The sequence below is a fragment of the Lampetra planeri genome, chromosome 28 (assembly GCF_965212315.1).
Source record: "Lampetra planeri chromosome 28, kcLamPlan1.2.h2, whole genome shotgun sequence".
NCBI classification, from domain to species: domain Eukaryota; kingdom Metazoa; phylum Chordata; class Hyperoartia; order Petromyzontiformes; family Petromyzontidae; genus Lampetra; species Lampetra planeri.
Window position 1 is genome coordinate 9,777,310 of NC_136134.1, and position 13,349 is coordinate 9,790,658.

At 47.9% G+C, this 13,349-nt stretch overlaps 1 protein-coding gene across 1 annotated transcript; it reads left to right on the plus strand.

The window, feature by feature from the left end:
- Positions 1 to 423: 423 nt before the first annotated feature.
- LOC144728417 (mitochondrial pyruvate carrier 2-like) lies at positions 424 to 12,558 on the plus strand. Its single transcript, XM_078607846.1, has 5 exons — positions 424 to 646; positions 6,347 to 6,387; positions 7,438 to 7,522; positions 8,687 to 8,798; positions 11,648 to 12,558. Exons 1-5 carry the CDS (start codon positions 547 to 549, stop codon positions 11,766 to 11,768), a joined length of 459 nt encoding a protein of 152 aa, XP_078463972.1. The 5' UTR covers positions 424 to 546; the 3' UTR covers positions 11,769 to 12,558.
- Positions 12,559 to 13,349: the final 791 nt, after the last annotated feature.

Sequence of the window (13,349 nt, forward strand, 5' to 3'; positions counted from 1 at the left end):
AGAACCAAAGAGTGTGAATTCCAATGAACTTACACGCTGTGCCGGTGTCCTCAGCGGCGGGATCACAGGTGAGACGGCGCGTTGCGTGCAACAGCGAGCACCTATACGGCGTCGGCGATGATGAAACGCAGGCGCGCACAAAAAAAAAAAGAATGAATGAAACACGAGAGGTCATCGCTTGGCACATTTTTTTGTCGTCGACCCTCCGGTATGTTACTCGGTCGGGGCAAGAACGAGCCACCTCAAATTGGACCGCTCGCCACCGCTAGGCGATTTCAGATTTTTGTTGTTTTGTTTCGTTCAAACTTTATTTATTTCTTCCACAGAAGGCGTTATCCTGCCCGTGCGGTCCGTACGATGCGCGCAAGCACCAGCATGGAGGTGGCACCACTTCCTGCCCCCCTCCTGCTATTAAATGACCAGCGGGCAGGCCGACGCCGCGAGTGCACCACAGAGGCACCCCCCGCGACAAGATCACCCGTTGCTGAGCACTCTCCCTGAGACCACCACCGCCACCACCACCACCACCAAGCAACCACCATCACCATGGCAGTCGTGGCGTTCCGGGCTGGGTTCCATCGGACCATGGACAGGATTGAACTCATCCTGCCGCAGAAATTCCGGCCGATTTGGAGACACCCTGCAGGTAAGGTCGCGGTCGGTCGGTAAAAACTCCACAAGAATAGAAAAAAAACGATGGCCAAACCGCCGAGGTAGCTGTTTGGGCTCATGGGTCAGAGACGTTGAGCTCGACACAGCTGAGATCCTGGGATTCCCATCCAGGTTTCAGCCACTGCCTGTGGTTAAGCGGGGATATCAACGGCAGTGGGTCAGGATCCGTTCGTAAACCAGGAGATGGACTTAAACCGTCGATAATAAACCCGTCGACACCTGCTACGTTGCCTCTGTTGCACGGGCGAGCTGGGAGTGAGTTGCTGGTCTCGGCCCAGACGCCGATACTTGGGCACACATTAGAAAAAAAAAAACCCGCCGCAATAGAAATGTTGGTTTTGTGCTTACTTTGGCAAAATTCCAGCGCTGAGAATTTAAATATGGGTCTGATTGTCGTGCAACAAATATTACTGTCTGTGGCGGAGCGCGAAGCGAAGTGCTGCTCTATGCTGCGTGGACCCAGAGGTCACTTGAAGAGATTTGAGAGGTAGCTCTGTAATATCCACTTCTGTGATCCGTCGCCAAACATGAATTATTGCACTGCGAGCATGAGTGCAATCACCAATTCAGGGATTGCATCAGACCAATGTAAATTTATTTACAGACATCATTGACGTTAACTCTTATCTGTTACACCTTCAATCGTGATTTTGGTAACTGACCTACTTGGCGTTTTTGACCTTTTGACCTTTGTGCTCAGCAACAGTGATGCAAAAAACAACACCCAAAACCGTCTTGTAACTCCAAAAAAGATAATTCACGAGCACACATTTTGGTGGTTCACATTTTATTAAAATTTTCGATGGCTTGTTCAATATGACGGTGGTAAAATATTCAAAGATCTGAATTGACTGATAGACCAGAGTGGAGTGTTGCATTATTACGTTTTTTTCTACCCGTTGCGTGCGTCGATACATGCTCACGATGATTGCATTGTCTGTGAGCTGTAAATGTCTCGTTAATATGGAATGACGAGAGTGCATTTGTCACGCAGCAAATGCACAATGTCCAGATCCATCATGAGGAATTTAAAAGTCCGGCTCTGCAAAATGAAAAAAAATGTTAATTATATATATATATTTAAATAATAAATAACATTTTAGACAATTCTCAAGGTCGTGTCGGTCACTGGGTTTTTATTCACCATACTTCACCACACTGGTCAGTGCGAGTTAGTGAAGGTGTGGACCGGTTGTGATATCACTCGCCACTCACGTTAGCCGTGGTTGGGAATCGAACTCGAGTTCACCGGGTTCACAGCGAGTCGTGCCAACCACTGCCACCACGGCTCAACTCCTTTATTAACCATCTCTAATTGGGTCGCAATGTTTTCGTGAAACCAAGGGCTATGTGGTCACGATATTAATTAAATGTGCTACTCTCAAACTGCCAACGATAATTGCGTGTTCAAAAAGCACAGCCCCACAACAGCAAATATTCGGACAAGTTTACGCAATTTATTAATTCCTTGACTTCAGATTTTTGCGATTAATTTAATTACTGTCAACACGTTAACATAGTGGTTCGCACGCTGTGCTATGAACGCGGCGACATGAGCGGACGAGTGACTGAGTGATTGCTGATCCGGTCCTGGGCCAGACTCGCCCTGTGTTGACCGGGCGTGGTGAAGCATGGTCGAGTAACCTCCATGGTTGACACCGTAGCGGTGGCATTCATCCAGCAGTGGATTGCCACGACAGTAAATAATTTATGCTGTATTTTTAAAATTATTATTATTTACTCTTGTATCCCGTTACTATTTCGTCAGCTTATAAATGTTGAGAGATTTAGAAACTCAGGAAGAACGGACAACACCAACGCTCACTTTAATTGGGAACCGCGGATTTGATGAGTACAGCGGGATCCATGAGACTCACATGAATACCGTCAGACTCTTGTCATATGTTGCTTCGCATATTCCGTATGAATGTATGTATGTTGAATCTCTTTGGCACTGGACGTAGCCAACCGTGCGAACTGGAGGTGCGGGGGAAGGACAACTTAAGACAAAACGCAGATCTAACGAAATTAGTTTTCAATCTTGGCTTATTTAAAAGCGGACAGCTCCAGTGGTTTCCTGATATTGGAAGGAAGAGCGTTCCACGCGGTCACAGAAGAGCATCTGAAAGTGCGCGCTGCAGTGATCATTTTTGTTCGACGGCTACTTTGCATTTTGGTTGTCTGACAAATTTGCTCTCCGTGCAGATTTTACAATTGACATTGCGTACAAGCAGCGTGTAAATCCTCTCCGACGCGTTTTCGAGGGTTCTTCGGCGTGATGTCCGACGTTTCGCTTCACGTGCTGGAAGCTTCTTCAGGAAATGAGTTAGTTCTGCGGGTAACTCAGTTCCTGCAAAAGTCTCCCGGGGCGCGGAGCAAAACTACGGACGCCACGCCGAACTACACGCGGCACGACCCGAAAACAAATCGGAGAGCTGTGGAGCTCAACTGCGAAAGCTCCAAGCAATCGGAAACGCACGCACATATACGTACACACCAACTCACACACCATACGTACACACCAACTCACACACCATACGTACACACCAACTCACACACCATACGTACACACCGACTCACACATCATACGTACACACCAACTCACACACCATACGTACACACCAACTCACACATCATACGTACACACCAACTCACACATCATACGTACACACCAACTCACACACCATACGTACACACCAACTCACACACCATACGTACACACCAACTCACACACCATACGTACACACCAACTCACACACCATACGTACACACCAACTCACACACCATACGTACACACCAACTCACACACCATACGTACACACCAACTCACACACCATACGTACACACCGACTCACACATCATACGTACACACCAACTCACACACCATACGTACACACCAACTCACACACCATACGTACATACCGACTCACACACCATACGTACACACCAACTCACACACCATACGTACACACCAACTCACACACCATACGTACACACCAACTCACACACCATACGTACACACCAACTCACACACCATACGTACATAGCGACTCACACACCCACACACGCACGTACGCACGCACGCACGCGTTTCCTTTGTGAATTTCATTTCCAGGAAAGGAGAAAACGAAATTGAGCAACGTCAGTTTTACAATGGGATTTGATTTCCCGAATGAAAATAGATAATTTGCGAGGAAATTGCCCCGGCGCGCGGAGTTTAAATAGTAAATGCTGAGGATTCTCATCTTGCAAAACATGGGGTGCAAAATATCCCCACTTGCTGCTCGGGTAGAATGAACAAATCCCATTTGGCCGAGAATAGCTCTCGTAATCACGTAGCAAGAAAGCAAAAAAACGAAATCAATGCGTGGCATTTCTGTTAAATGTGACTCTCGCAGAAAACAATGTCCTATTAGTAAAACATACTAAAAATGTATCGATTAAAATGGAAAAATTAACGTTTTTAACATTCGCACAATGGAAATGTCACTTGCCCTTCAAATGGTAAATCATTAGACCTCGGAGACATTTCATCAGCAGCTAACTGCTGTCCTCCCCCTTTGTGCCAATTTAAGCGGTGACAATTACTCAGCTGCCAGCTGCCACCAACGTGGCCCAGGTGGTGGAAGCAAGAGCGGTTCGCTGCGCGTGAACTCTGGAATTCGGAAAGAAAAAACATCTTTTGAAACAAAGCCAAGTTCTAATCTTACCCCAGGAGCCCCCTTGAACCCTGACTCTAGTTTGAGCGGGCAAGTGCCTGCCGTCAGGCGGGTCAAGTTTTACCTAGAAAGGAAATCAGCTGTTCCAGTTTGTGCGAGGCGTGAAGACATCTTTAGCAAAGGCAGTTTGGTCCGGAGAAAAGAATTTAGATTTTTGTGGGGGGGTTTTTTCAGGACAAGGGGTGCATTTTTCGGATTGAAGACATTCCTGAGGGGGTTGTTTCTTTTGTTCTTTGTTTTACGATGAAGGAATTCAAATGTTATAAATCAGCTGTTCCAGGCGTTCTTTAGCAAAGCCAGTTTTGTCCAGGCGATAATCTTTGATTGTGTTGGTTTTTTCAGGACAGGCTGCATTTTTTGGATTGAGGACATTTCTGAGTCTTTTTTGTTTGTTTGTTCTCTGATGCAATAATCGAAATATTAGAAAATCTTACGTTAGGTATATTCTTGGGTCTTTCGGTAAAGTCACGTAGATAGGTTCAAAGAAAATAATAAAAATAACAAAAAACTACGTTTCGTACTCTTTGGTTCTTTCGGTAAAGTCACGTAGGTATAAAATAAATTAAATTAAATCACGACGTCTCGGGCGCAATACAAGCGCCCGGTCATCAGGTGGGACAACCACAGCAAGAGACAATTGCTGAAGTGGGCAATTGCTGAAGAAAGTGAGTTTTTTTTGCCCACTTCAGAAATTGATTCTTGCTGTGGTTGTCCCATTCTGATGACGGACACTTGTGTTGCGCCCGAAACGTCGTGATTTAATTCATTTTATTTTATACCTACGTGACTTTACCGAAAGAACCAAAGAGTATGGATCCCTGCAGTCACGAAAACTTCAAATCTAGATTGAATTACGTTTCGATCGCAACACGTCTTCAGGAAAAGTTTTTTGTTATTTTCTTTGAACCTATCTACGTGACTTTATCGAAAGACACGAGAATAGGAATTCCTGCAGTCACCAAAGCTTTAAGTCAAGATTTCTTACGTTAGTCCTCTGCCAAATGGCAGATATTTGGCACAAACTCCCTCTTGAGCTTGACATTTAATAGTTAGCCCCTCCTCCTCCATCTCCTTTTCTTCAAGTCGTCAAAATAGCATCTTCCTATTTAAAGCTTTCGTGACTGCAGGGATTCATCTTCTTGGTTCTTTCGGTAAAGTCACGTAGAAAGGAAATAATAAAATAATAAAAATAAAACATAATAAAATCATTCTCACGACGTTTCGACTACAACGCAAGCAGCCGTCCTCAGGTGAAGAATGACGGCTGCTTGCGTTGTAGCCGAAACGTCGTGAGAATTATTTTATTGTTTTATTTTTATTCTTTTATTATTTCCCTTCTACGTGACTTTACCGAAAGAACCATGAGGATAGCATCTTCGTCTCCCTTCCTCTTGGACTCTCTCTCTCTTTCTCTCCCAACATCCCTGGATCTTCTATCGTGAAGCGTTCACATCTGAGGACGTGCCCAACCCACATCGTTTTCCCTGCCAGGGTTTTGTGCCGATACTTTTCTCTCACGCGGTAGTTGCTGCTCGGTAATTCAATTTCTAGTAGGAGATAACGGACAGATTCTCTTTGCCGTTTACAAACAGTTTTTTTTCTTCATGGTTTTGTATGTGAAGATATTTTACCCACACCGTGTATTATCAAATGTAAGTTTACGTTCACTCAATAGTTGATACCAATCATCACCATCACCACCATCATTAACCATGATAACATGATAAATACACTGCTGGATGAAGGCCTCCTTTCTATCACAAAATAAAGTTTATTTTTTATCAATACATTATATTTGCTTGTACATATTGTAACTAATTAAAGTACTTAATATCCACATGTAAATATTTGTGTCGTTTGATGAGTAAAATCATGCACATTTTCAGTTAACAGTTATATAATCAGTAAAAAAGAAAAAGCCAAATTAATGAAACTTGTGAATGTTGTGTTTTTAGGTCCCAAAACAGTTTTCTTCTGGGGCCCAACGGTGAAATGGGTACGTGTGTGCACCGCACGAATCACACATTCACGCACGCTGGCGGGGTGGTGTGATCCACATTGCCATTTAACCATGCCATGGTGGACAATCTCTGAACGTAGCTAAACATCAAATGACATCATTGATGCTCTTGGAAAGTCATGCTGTGCGTGTGTCACCACGAAGGGCGCACAGCCAGAGGCGATGTCAGTTCTGTGGTGTTTCACCCAATTCAGTCAAATTGGGAGCACAATTTCTAATTCGGACCGTGACGCCAAATCTGTTACGAATGACATCACGGGATCTTTGACTCCCTGTGTGTGAAGCGGACGAGAGCGTATCGCTAAGGGTTCATTCCACAGCGCAGTGTTCATCAGGAGAGGTTCCTTTAGCTCCCATTCGACCTCTCTGGTCTCTCTAAATGCTCTGCAGAAGGGACATTGCCTGAAACGTCACCTATTATATATATACACGAGACTTTATAAGGCCACGGCGTTATTGACAAACGTGTTCGCATTTTTGTTTGGTAATTGTTTTTGGTGCACCACTGTTAACACAACAACAAATCGTTATTTTCATTTAGCACTCAAGCTATGCGTTTGACATTCTTACATTTTCATCGCTGGCAGTTATAATCCCCCCCCCCCCCCGCAGCTGCCAGAACTAAACACACAACAACAAAGCAATTCCATAGCTGGAGATTTTTTTGTTGTTGTTCAAATCACACCGCAGAAAGATGCAATCAAACGATCAGGATTCACACGCGGAGGTCTAAACAAAACTACATTTCAAAGAAGCCGTACAAAACGACGTGGGATGTGGGCGCACCCCCCCGCCCCCCCCCCCCCTCGTGTGCCGTTGCCGGCCTTCACAGGCGCCCACTAACATCGCTTGCCCCAACAGCCCCGTTTAAAGGCGGTGGGGGATCTTTGTTTTTGTACTCAAGCAGCATGGCAGTTCGTTCTTTCGGTGCGCCGTGGAACACGTGGGCGGTGAGGTGGTCTGTCTTGTCCCAGTGCTAGAACGCCGTGTCACTTTGCCCCCCTCTGTCTCTCTCCATTTGCCCAGGGGCTGGTGTTTGCCGGCATGGCGGACATGGCACGACCGGCTGAGAAACTCAGTCTGTACCAGAACTCAGTGCTGGGGCTCTCAGGTAAAGCCCGTCCTGGCTTCAAATTTTCATCATCATCATCACCACCCCCCGCTCCCCACCACCTCCTAAGGCTGCCACCACCTCTGGTGACGTTCAACGTATGTACGTTGAACGTCTTTCGCACCGTACGTAGCCAACCGTGCCAATCGGAAGATAAGCTCCGGGAGCGACGACCAGGACTTCATTTAGACGCTTCGCGTCTTTTACGCAGACTCACTCGCACAGGAAAACGGGGTGGCTAGAGTTCACTCGAGCTGTCGATTGCACGCAGCCAAACACCGGCTCTTCACTAAAGATCTCTCTCCCCACCCCGTGCACCGGCCGCTACTCCACGCATGTTGAACTTCTTTCGCACCGCGCGTAGCCAACCGTTGCCAATCGGAGGTGCCGTCGCGTTTGGCTAAACGTTGGCGGAATCCTCGGGGCGCTGCCCGCCGTCATTACGCGGTCCAGAAACGTCGAGACACAATGGCAAGGCAACTTTTGAAAGCGTCGCAGCAACAACAAAAAACGCGCGCACGTGTGCCGCGTGTGCTCGGAAACATTTAACAAACAGCAAAAAAAACGACGCGTAAAATGTGGACGCGAGCAGCGCGTTGATCGGGAGAGCAACGCGCTGGTTGATGACAAAAGCGTTCGCACGGTTGTAGAAACGTGAGCTGAAGAAATATAAAGAAAGAAAGTGTCCTGTCGACGTCCCCTGTGGAAGCGTCTCCATCCCTCGGCCGCCACTCCGCCGTTCCTTCCAGCCACGAGTCCTCTACCCAAGCCCCCATTTTATTGATGATTTCGTTATTATTTGACTAAGCTTGTTCACCCCGGGAAAGACTCATTGAGTCTCAAGATAATTTTTCAGGCGGGTGCAGCCAAGCTTTCGCAGTAGGCGGGGGAGGGGGTGTAATCCCAATTGGTTAATTTTGCAAGTAATCTTTCAGCATTGGGATGCTTTAGCCAACACCAGTTACAACAGTCTACGTTTGTTATTATTATCATCATCTATGGGAGGAAACACAAGAACCCGGTGGAGACCCACTCGGAACAGGGGGGAGAACACGCAAACTCGGTGCACCACACGAAGCCGCCCGAGTCGGGAATCGAACCCAGGCCCTATCCTGCTACGTTCGTACCAATAGTGACGCGATTGGTTCCTTTGTGCCTGTGCAGGGTTCCTGTGGTCACGGTACTCTTTCGTGATCATCCCCAAGAACATCAACATGTTCTGCGTCAACTTCTTCCTGGGCTGCTGTGGAACTGGCCAGCTGATCCGCATCTTCAAGTAGGTTCCACTCCAACAGAGCCCGCCTACACCGGGGCCCGGGGGGATCTACGGCAGACGGTTTCAGTTTCAGTTTAATTTATTAGTTCTAGATTTGAAGCTTTCGTGACTGCAAGGATTCATACACTCTTAGTTCTTTCGGTAACGTCACGTAGGTAAAAAATTTAATTAAAATTAATAAAAAAATAAAAACAATAAAATCACGACGTTTCGGAGGCAACACAAGCTTCCGTCTTGTGTTGCCTCCGAAACGTCGTGATTTTATTTATTTTTTATTAATTCTAATTGAATTTTTTTACCTACGTGACTTTACCGAAAGAACTAAGAGTATTTATTTATTAGGATTTACCCTATGAGCTGCACGTGGCCCACCACTTCGCTTGATACCAGCGGAGATGGCCCCTACGCTTGTCCTTGAGACGTTTCTTCTAGAGAATGGTTTGCGGAAGCGGACATAACAGAGCTACCTCTGAGCTCGCTGCTTTAAGTGGTCTGTGGTCCTTACAGTAGGGGGGAGCGGGGGGGGAAGCATGATTTTTCCATCCGCTCTGCTGTACGACGAGAGTAATATTCGTCGCGTGACGATCACACCGCTAATTGAATTATCAGAGCTGGAATTTGGCCAAATTAAATCAGAATCAGAATTAGAAAGGGTTTTATTCGCCATGAAAGTTCGCACAGACAAGGAATTTACTTTGGCCGGAAGGTGCATACATTCAACATTTAGGAATCTTAAATCTTAAATAAGTGGTTTACAAGTCTAACTATACTAAAGGTACAAGTCTAACTAATATTAAGGAGCTAAAGCATGTAGAAATTTAATAAAATAAAAACCAACGCAGAACTGAAGCTAAATGTCATCGTTTTTTTCTTAGCATTTCTTGGTGACCGTGCTCAGACTATCAAACTTCACTGCATTTCAAATCTCAGTTTGATCACAGGCAGTGGCTGAAACCCCCGGATTCGAACTCACGATCTCAGCAGTGCTTGCTCAACGCTGTGATCTCCGAGCCAATTGGCTCACCTGCTATTGTAAACGCAACAATTAAGTTGACCTCACGTCCGACCTGGCGGTGAACCGAGTCAGAGCGTGTGACCTCCATCAGTGCTCTCGTGGCAACCTTGCGATCCAAGCACTGCCATGGGTCACTGCTGCAAAGCGTTTGCGCTGCCCTTTAATGCGGCTACTGTTGCTCAAGTTCACCCCGGGCTTTGCATGGGTCAGTGTGGAGGGCACTTCATGTGCGCACACTCGTGTGTCCGTGTGTGTGAAGTGTTTGTGTGTGGGGAGCGGTAGTGTAGCGGTTAGCGCGCTGCGCTATGAACCCGGCGACACGGGTTCGATTCCCGCTCACGGCCAATAACAGTGACGAGTATCTGAACCGGTCCCGGGCCTCCCCTAGGTCGACTCAGCTTCAAATGAGTACCTGGTGCGGTGTCTACATAATGGCGATATCTACACACTGCACCAGATACTCATTTGAGGCTGAGTCGACCGAGGGGAGGCCCAGGACCAGTTCAGATAATAATCATCACCGGTGTTGGCCGTGAGCGCAAATCGAACCCGGGTTACCGGGTTCGTAGCGCAGCGCACTAACCACTGCACTACCGCTCCCCACACACAAACACTTTACACACACAAAGATCCCCCATATAGCCTTAACAGACTGTAGGGGCAAGTGCTGTTAGCGAGCACCTATGAAGGCCGCAACGGTACACGAGGGGGTGGGTTGCCAGCACCACGCCCGTCCGCCTTTGTCTCCCCAGTGGCGATGTTTTCACAACGTACACGCACACGCACACACGCACGCACATCGAGACCCTTGTGTATAGCCGACCAAAAATATTCTTTCAGAAGAGCCGAGAGGGTAGGGCACGAAGAGGCGCGCGACAGAAACGAATCTGCACCTCCGCCCTGCCTCGCGCCACTCGGCAGAACAAATCTCTCATTCCCAAGCCCCACTTAGTTCGAATTATTCCAAAAATGTGTATTATTGCTCATGCATAATGCATTCAGTTTAAATGCCGAGCTGGTTATTTTTTGTTTTGCTACAATTAATTTTTTAAAAATTAAAAACATTATGTTGCCCTGGGCTATGTAAACATATATCTATTTGCACGAATAACAAAAATCAACACTTTTGTGAAAAGCACTGCCCTAAATGAAAACACGTTCATGCAACATATGTATGCACTTATCCTTGTTTGTAAATATATGCCCATATATATATTTCCTCTTTTTATGCACCGCTGCCAATGCAGAATCACATATTTTCAATATATATTCGATTCCACTGCTGGATGACGACCTCTCCAAGCCACCTCGTCATGGCGGTTGTTTGACCATACTTCACCACACTGGTCAGTGTGGTGAAGTAAACTCGGTGGGGTGGGTGGGACAGGGGGGGGTACAACCGGCGTCGTTATTGCTCGCCACTGATGGTGGACGTGGCCTGGAATCGAACTCAGGTCACCAGGTTGACAGCGCAGTGCACTGCCCCGTGGCACCACCATCGTCATCGGCCATGATCAATCCACTGCTGGCTGAGACGAAGGCCTCACCGAGCATCCGCCGTTAGATCCTCTCGTTCGAGAGCGTCGCGGTAGAATCCGTGCGTGTGCGTGATCCTCCTCCTCCTCCCTCCTCCCCCTTCTCCCTCCTTCTCCTCCTCCCTCCTCCTCTTCCTCCGTCTCCTCCCCCCCCCCCTTCTCCTCCTCCTCCACCTCCTCTTTCTCCTCCCCCCTCCTCCTTCTCCCACTCCTCTTCCATCTCCTCTTACTTCCTCCCCCTTCTCCCCTTCCTCCCCCTCCTCCTACTCCCCCCTCTAACCCGTCTCCTCTCCGTGCAGCTACCGGCGCTCCCTGAAGGACGGCGAGGGCGAGGGAGAGGCCACCGCCGAGGGAGGCGTGCTCGTCGTGGAGGCGGCGCCGGCCGCGGTGACGGCCGCGTCCGTCGAGGCCAAGAGTTAAAGTGACCCACGACGATGGGCCGGCGGTCGGGGGTGGTGCGCGACAGCCGTTCGAAGCCAAGCAACTCACCGAACAAAGCAACTTTATTTCGCCCGTAACCCAACCGGCGCGCGTAACCCAACCGCGCGCGTCGAACTTATTCTACCGTTGAAGCGTAACGTCGCTAACGCGGGTTGGCTGCGACCCACAGCGAACGGGTCGGAGCGTCTCGCGCGCAGCGGGGAGCTTCTCTTGCTCAGTTCCCCAGGGGGAGCTCCCCGGTGCGTGGCGAGAAGGGAGGGGGGGGGGGAATGACGTCACAAACGCGGGGACGACGACGACGCTGCGCCACGCGGCCGGGAGACGGGCGGGCGGGAGAGGGGGTTGGTGGTGGGGTGGGGGGGGGCTCGAGGTTTTTGATTGCCGGGGTTCACGAAGGGTAGGCGATGGTTGGCGCGGGTCACGGATCGCCCTCTCCCCTTTAAAACAAAAAAAACTAAATCAACGTCTCCTCGTTCTTGGGACGAGCACGCCATGCCGACGACATTCGCAAATGGACCGGGGAATTCGTTTTTTTTTTTAAGGGGGTGTCAGGGGGCGGGTGGGTGGTGGTGAAAGGCCTACACTTCGAGCCCTGGTTCAAATGAAAGCTTTTGTGGTCTTCATGTAACGAGAATAATGATGATGATAACGATGACGAAACTATGCAAAAAAACGAACAAGAACCCCTGGCTATCGTGACGACAACCGAGCGTGTACATTGACCAAGAGATTTGACTGTGAACTTTAATAAAGCACTCACTCTACTCGACTGCTCCTCCTCCCTCCACTGCTGCTGCTGCTGTTGGGGAGAACGTTGGCCCAGCCGCGCGAGCGTCAATTCGTGCCTTGGTTTGCAGCTTTGGCTCGGAGATCCGCGCGCAATGTAGGATCAGTATCGTGACTTTATTACTTTATTACTCCCTTCTTTTAAAACCTCACACACATAACTGTGGGCAGCAGAGGGCATGTTAGGGAGAGAGAGAGAGAAAAAAAAAACACAATAGTTGTACTGTACTACGCAACTACATCTATGGGTCCCTGCATTCACGATTCCGCACGAACGAGCGTGGGGTGAATTAAGGTCCAATAACCGCCACGACCCGCGCGCGTAGGGGATGTCCTCATCCAACAGTACACCTTCACATGTGCATCCTGATAATTGTTTTTTTTACCCTTTTATCTGGGAACAAAACTGACACCTTTTTTTACAAGGAGTCATGTTTGCATTGACCACAATACCTGCGGTCGGAATGCAAACGAAAAACACAACTCTAATAATGTATGCACTGTCCGTGCAATTGATTGGTCCACACCCGAGACAGATTTTCTTAGAGCCTAGTCTCACATGGTGTTGGACCAGATGATGCCAAAAGGCGCACAACTCAAAGACAATGCACCATCAGAGTATGAGAGCTCGGGGTAAGCATTTACACCATTGGAACCTCCTTTGCCAGTAGCAAAATATGATAATTGGTTTTTTACCTTTTTATCTGGCAACAAAACTGACACATTTATTACATCCTCTTTATATTTTTGGACGAATATTCTCTCCGCCGCGGT

What these genes read in the sequence shown, in the direction of transcription:
- LOC144728417 (XM_078607846.1), top strand. Translation starts at nt 547, where the DNA reads ATGGCAGTCGTGGCGTTCCGGGCTGGGTTCCATCGGACCATGGACAGG. An exon ending in GATTTGGAGACACCCTGCAG is followed by an intron (nt 647 to 6,346) that starts GTAAGGTCGCGG and finishes TTGTGTTTTTAG; the next exon opens with GTCCCAAAACAGTTTTCTTC. An exon ending in CAGCTGATCCGCATCTTCAA is followed by an intron (nt 8,799 to 11,647) that starts GTAGGTTCCACT and finishes CTCTCCGTGCAG; the next exon opens with CTACCGGCGCTCCCTGAAGG.